The 6,534-nt window shown below is 51.5% G+C and overlaps 2 protein-coding genes across 2 annotated transcripts, besides 12 other annotated features; both read left to right on the forward strand.

The window, feature by feature from the left end:
• Positions 1-6,534: part of a sequence feature (heterozygous, non-Esmeraldo-like haplotype) that runs on past the window's edge.
• Positions 283-2,787, forward strand: Tc00.1047053508909.330 (protein kinase, putative; the record flags this gene model as incomplete). The annotated part of the gene is made up of 1 exon (XM_815431.1): positions 283-2,787. One exon carries the CDS (start codon positions 283-285, stop codon positions 2,785-2,787), a length of 2,505 nt encoding a protein of 834 aa, XP_820524.1.
• Positions 953-1,130: a sequence feature (GA-rich).
• Positions 2,973-3,028: a sequence feature (CT-rich).
• Positions 3,285-3,309: a sequence feature (AT_rich).
• Positions 3,389-3,423: a sequence feature (T-rich).
• Positions 3,433-3,464: a microsatellite.
• Positions 3,561-3,580: a microsatellite.
• Positions 3,698-3,751: a microsatellite.
• Positions 3,758-3,884: a sequence feature (T-rich).
• Positions 3,969-3,993: a microsatellite.
• Positions 4,143-4,163: a sequence feature (AT_rich).
• Tc00.1047053508909.339 (hypothetical protein, conserved) lies at positions 4,406-6,534 on the forward strand (the record flags this gene model as incomplete). The annotated part of the gene is made up of 1 exon (XM_815433.1): positions 4,406-6,534. A coding segment is annotated over one exon (2,129 nt), but the record flags the coding sequence as incomplete, so codon positions are not given.
• Positions 4,554-4,576: a microsatellite.

Here is a 6,534-nt window from a genome sequence, read left to right on the forward strand (position 1 = left end):
CAATTATTTGTCTTGATGCGTGCATGGACTTTTCTTTTCTCGTTGGATCTTCCGTTCTTTTTCTTTCTTTCCCGCCTGTTTCTCCGCAGATTTTTGCCATAGTTAGTTGACATTGACAGAACGATTGCTACGCGTTCCTGCTTGTGGACGAAGGAAGAAACAAAACAACAACAAATAAAAAACCAAAAAACAACGACGACGACAACAGCGGAAACGACGTTGGCGGTAACAACAAATAACTTTAACGGGAATACAAGAAGGGGGGGGAGGGCGAAGGCAGTCATGGTAGGTGGAAAGGATGCGGCAAAACGTGCTGGCAATGCTAAGCGGAGCGATGACAAGAAGAATGGGAAGGGGGAATCCGGAAATAAGATTGGACCTGCAGCGCATGCGACAGTCGCGACGCATTCCGACAACAAAAGGGAACACAAGACAGCGAAAGCCGTACATGCGAAGCCGCATCCACAGAAGAAGGGCCCTGAAAAGCCGGGGAAGAGTAAAAATAAAAATAAGGACGCAGGGAAAAGTGCGGAGAACTTGAACGAGTCGCTGCCATTACTGCCGCCCTCACCCCGGAGTAACGGCGTCGTGGAGGAGGCGGCGGTGGCCCCTGCAAATGTCACCAACACACCAATCGTGGAGGACTTGGAGCGGAACGACGATAACGCGGGGGTGTCGTTCTCCGGCATGCAAATTTCACTGGGAGTGCAATCCGTGCCACCAGTAAGAAGAGAGAAGCGCAGCGGTAGTGGCAGTACCCTGTGCAAGGACGGGATGGCAGGTTTGTTTAGAGCGGACCAACGTGCTGGTGAAAGTTTGATGGATAATAGCGATGGTGGTGCGCGTTGGCCGAAGGAGGCACCGACGTCAAATTGGACTGCGGGCAGCACGGAGGACCGCGACAGTTGGGTGAACGCCGTGGGCGGAGTAACGGCCAAAAATAAATCCCGCAAGGAGACGGCGGGGAGCGAGGACGACGACGATGATGAGGATGCAGAGGAAGAAGATGACGAGGACGATGAAGAAGATGACGAAGAAGAAGAAGAGGATGGCGAAGAGGAAGATGAGGATGGCGAAAATGACGACGACGAGGAGGAGGAGGAGGAGGAGGACGAGGAAGATGAAGAAGATGGCTGCAATGACACCGTCAACAAGGGGGAGGGATGGAAACAGGAGCAAATTACAGTGAAAATATCTCGCGAGGGCGATCGAAATGTGAAAGTTCTTTACGTCACACGGCGCACGAAATTTAGAGCCTTCGCGAAGGATATCATGCGGCGCTTTGCGTACAACCGTCTTTGTGACTTTGACATGTATTGCATCGACGCCGCTGGGGACCATGTCGACATTGACGTTTCGCAGGACTTTAAAAATCTCATTACGCAGTTTTTGCAGACGTTGCGGTTGGAGAAACAAAAGAACGCGGCGGTTGATGCGAGACCGTCGTCAAAATCGTCGCAGTCGCAGCATTTGCCGCCCAAGGCGTCCCGGCGGTTTTCGGCAAGAGGGGTGCTTCGCAGAAGTGCCTCCCTCTCACGTCCCGGGTCTCAAACTGTGGAGACGAGTCCTGTTGCGGATGACGGGGAACGTAGCAGCACGTCGGTTCTCCGACTGTATGTGCGTGACTCGTATAGGGTGCGGAAGGAGGAGCAGCGACGGATGCATCCCTCCATCGCCACGGGGCAGTCGCAGCTGGTACAATTAGGACTTTCGTCACAGCAGCAAACACATCGCTCGCTGCAAATCACGGGTTCAGTGGGTGAGGACTCGTCGAATGAGTTTTTTACCCCAGGCCATGCGGACTTTCTGCCCATTGGCTCCAGCAACATCTCCGTCAATTTCAGCTCCACCGCACGTTTCTTTTCGCAGACGATAAACTTCCGTGAGGACGAGGATGTACAGTGGAGCAAGATGGGACTACTCGGCAAGGGTTCCTTTGGCAGCGTCTATGAAGGCATCACGAGCGAGGGGAAGATCATGGCTGTGAAGGTGCTGGAAATTTCGCTCGATGAAGACGCCGAAAACGTGGCGAGCATTCAACGTGAGATAAATTTGATGCGATCGTTAAAGCACAAAAACATAGTTGCGTACTACGGCTGCCAGACAAAAGAACTCTCTAGTGGGGCTCGACAGCTGGAGATCTTTCTAGAGCACTGTCATGGAGGTAGTTTGTCGCATCTCCGTCGCAAGTTTGAACGGGCGAAGGAGCGTTTTTCCATTTCGCTTGTTCGCACCTACGCGAAACAGATTCTGGAGGGATTGGCCTATCTACATAGCATGAATGTCGTCCATAGGGATCTAAAGGGCGACAATGTCCTCATCTCGGCTCTCGGCGAAGCGAAACTTGCGGACTTTGGATGCAGTAAACGCATCGGCACGGCGACGATGCAGCAAGATAGCTGTGGGGAGAAAGGCGCTGGCTACCAAACAATGGTCGGAACTCCGCTGTTCATGGCGCCTGAAGTGGTTAAATGCGAGGGCGGCTACTCCAAGCCGGCGGACGTGTGGTCTGTTGGATGCCTGGTGCTTGAGATGCTTGGACGTCAGCCATGGATCTTTAGAAGTAATGCAAATGCCTTCCAAATCATGTATCAAATCTCGAAGAGCACGTCGATGCCAACAGGAGTGCCGAACAACTGTCCTGCGGACTTGTACTCCTTTTTCACGCGGTGCTTCGAACATGATCCGAATAAGCGGGCGACGGCCGAGGAGCTGCTGAAACACGAATGGATCACGTGCCCCGACAGCAAGCTGCAGGAGGTGCTGGAGGAGGCGGGTGGGGAATGAAAAAAGCGACCCCCAAATAAAGTGGGATGCGTGTGAGGGTGCGGCAACGGCAAGAGCAACACTGGGATATATTAAGCGCTCACTTCTTTTCAGCTTTTTTTTTCCTTTTTTTTGAAATAGACCGCCCCCGCCATCCCAACTCCTTTTCTTTTCATCTTTATGCGCGGCGTTGTATTTGCTCCGCGTCTTTTTTTCTTTTCTCGTTTTCTTCTTTACTCCCCTCCCTCCCTCCCCTTCTCTTACCCCTCGTTCTCCGATGGCGTGAGAGAGAGAGGGATTTGTGCCTGCGCCGTGTCGTGGGACTTTGCCGGAGCCCAACAGGAGGCCCCCGCATGCGTCCTGGACGCGGAGTGGGAGTGGGAGGGCAGGGCGTCGCAGTGGCGACAAACTTCACCGTGAACGCCGCTCCAACTCGCCTTCACGTTTTCTTCTTCACTGTGCCATCTGAGATGTAGTGTAGCCGGCCAGACGGAGGGAAGATGTACGCGACTGATAAGAAAAAAAAAATAATAATAAATAAATGAGGGAATAAATTAATAATAATTGAAGGCGTTTTTTTTTTTTGGCAAGTGGCCAGTTCACCGTGTGGAGGTAGACTCTCTTTCTCTCTTTCTCTCTTTTTTTCTTTTCTTTTTTCACGTCACGATATATATATATATATATGTATATATATATATTATTTCATTTATTTACCAATAATGTGTTCATTTCACGAGATGTTTTTTTCTTTTTCTTCTCTTGCGGGCTGACGCACCAAACACGCATGGGTAAAAAGAGAGAGAGAGAGAGAGAGTGTGTGTGTGTGTGATAGGGAGGCGGCGGCCAGTCGGAGCAGACATGTGAAGGGGGTTTGGCTGTATTTCCTTCTGTGGCAGAGGCGGCACACCCACCGCTAGTAAACCGAGAAAAAGTACGTGAGTGTCTGTGTGTGTGTGTGTGTTTGCATATGTTTATATATGTTTGTAGCCCATTTTTTTTTTTTTTTAGTGGTTTTATGATTATGATTATTATTTAGCCTTGTTGCTGTTTGTTTGCTTTTTTTTTTCTTTCTTTCTTCTCCTTTTTCTTCAGATTGTTTTTGTTGGTTATTTACTTTTAGTGTGTGTTAGCCTTCTTGAAGAACGCGGGGGGTTTCACACGTGGAGTGCAGGCAACGGCTTTCAATGATGCGTGTGAACATCTTTTTTTTTCTTTTTTCTTTTTTTTCCCTCTCTCTCTCTCTCTCACTTTTCTCCCTTTATTTTTATTTGTGTTTGTGTATGCATGCTTACAAGCAATAAAAACAAAAACAAATAGGGAGCATTGTAAATATGAGTGCATGCGCATGTCTGTGAGCATTTGACTGTCTTTTCCTCTTTTTTTTTTTTTTTTTTAAACATGTCATTGACTTACATGTGTCTACTGTGGAGGGTTGCTTTCAACGCCGGGGAGTGCTGGTGGGGCCGTGAGAGAGATAGGGAAAGAGAAGATAGAGAAGATAATTGAGAGAGACAAAGAAACACACACACACACACAAAAGAAAAAAAAACACAAGACACAAGACACAAGACTCCATAAAAGAGTGGGAGGAGAGTTGTCAATTTTAAAAAAAATTCTTTTTTCTGTCTGTGGGATATAAATGATGTCTCACGTACGGGAAAGGCAACATCGCCGGTCATTTCGGCAGGCGCTGCTGCGGGCGGCAGTGACATTTTGGGTACTTTTTTCTCTTTGCGGCCGCACGCTGGCGGCGACAAGAACGCTAGAGATAAGTTATGACATGTTGACGCCGCCGCCGCCGCCGCCACCGACTCTTTCGGAGTTGAATGAACGGCTTCGACTGCCGCATTCTTCTTCATCTTCTTCCCCTTTTTTACGTGACGGGGATGGCACGTCGTTGTGCAGCGTGGATCACGGGTGCCCCCTCTCTTCCATGGCGTGGGCCTCCGGGACATTCACCATGAGCGACGTACTCACTCCCGCAAGCTTTCTTATTGCGTCGAATCTAACGCTCAAGCTGAGTCTTTGCTGCGGTTACAAATATAACGGTACATTGCTGCGGGATGAAGCCTTGTATGACGTCTTCCTCCAAGTGCTGCTACAAGCCTCACCATTTCAGGTGCTGACAAGGGAGGAAAAACGTCGGATGTTTCCTCGCGAGCATGTCATTATTATGGATACGGTGCGCCAGCGACGCTACGACGCGAATTATGTACTGACGACGGAGGATTTTCGACAACAAAATGACGGTGATGGCGATGTCATCCTTCTTGTTTCTGGTGCGGTGGGAGAGGGGATCCTTCGCATCCCGCTGTATCGCGCCGCAGAGGATCTTGCCACCGCCGCACCCGCCAACATTAATCTTAAGATTGCGAACGTGGCAATCAAATGCAAGTGTCCGCACACATTACTGGTGATGCCATTGCTGCAGGTGCGACCAGATACTCTTTTGCCCGTGTCTGTTCTTGGTTTGGGATCGCACTGCGGCGTGCATCCGCTGCTGCCCCCAACGACACCCCACCATGGCGAGAACATTGTGCAGCTGCGGGAGAAGGCATGGGCAGCTTCGGTCGCCGTGGCACCGTCACAGCTGCCAGCGACAAGGGTTCAATGGGTTGTGACGGACACCCGCACCGGGAGCATCGTTCTCGACGAGTTGCTACACGTGCCAACGCGGACAGACAGCTCTGGTGCGTTGCTTCGGCACCACGCAAATTGCAGCTACTTCGAGGTGCTTCCAAACCACAAGTACGAGGTGAATCTTACGGTATCTCGTGGGACCGCCGTGCAAAGAGCCACGGGTTTTTTTATTCTCCGCCTACCGATAGATAGACCCCAGGATGTGGAGCGGGGGCCACCGCAATTGCACTTTGGCTTTGAGAGACGCCTGCGGCTCTCGGAGCGTACACGTACTTATCTCGAGTTGCAGGGTGCATTGTCGCCACAGCATCAGCCAGCAGAGTACTTTGGATATTGGGAGAATACCCCACTGAACGACCAACCGCTCCCGCAGATTTTGAAACGGATTCGACACAACCCATACGCGGAGGAGACGGCGTTATATCCGATGTTTGTCGGACGCAATGAGATCTTTTTCTACGTGCGCGATGTGGACGAGGTCTGTGACCCGGTGCTGCTTGAGGTGCAAGAGGTGTGGGCTCTTCAAGGCATCCTGTTGCAGCCGTCCATTTCGCCCCTGACCGCGTGTCATGATGATGTTCCGATGGAGGCATTACCCCTGAAACATGTGGTGGCGACAATACGCTCTTCACTGCAATTACCAGTGCGGTTCCAAGGGACCTCGTGGGAGCCGTTGCAAGAGCAAAACTTTTTGGAGGGACGGTTTGACTGCACCGAACGCGGCGCTGGGCCCTGTGACATCCGCACTCGAGTTGCGAATGGCGGGACTAGCGGTGTTTTGCAGATGCGGAAACGTGGCGTGGCGGATTTGGCATGGGTGGTGCGGGTTGAGGTGAACGAAACGGCGTTGGTGCCGCCACATAGCCTGGACCCGTCGGTAGCCCGCATTGTTGCCAACACCGTGGATGAAGGGGGCGTGGTCGTAGTGGAGGTGCGTTCCCGCCCTGCCGTTGTGGTGCGCCGAATGTCCACAATGCCGAATAGCGTGAACGTCACGTTGGCGATGCGTCTGCGCCGAATGAAGGTTAATCCTCCCCGGTCACTGGAGATTGCGGTGGATGAAGTGCCAATCGGTCACTGGCTTGTCGCCGCACCGCTGCTTCATCTGTCAGTGGATGATGCGTTCGT

The sequence above is a fragment of the Trypanosoma cruzi genome, genomic scaffold (genome assembly GCF_000209065.1).
Source record: "Trypanosoma cruzi strain CL Brener 1047053517089 genomic scaffold, whole genome shotgun sequence".
Classification (NCBI taxonomy): Eukaryota; Euglenozoa; class Kinetoplastea; order Trypanosomatida; family Trypanosomatidae; genus Trypanosoma; species Trypanosoma cruzi.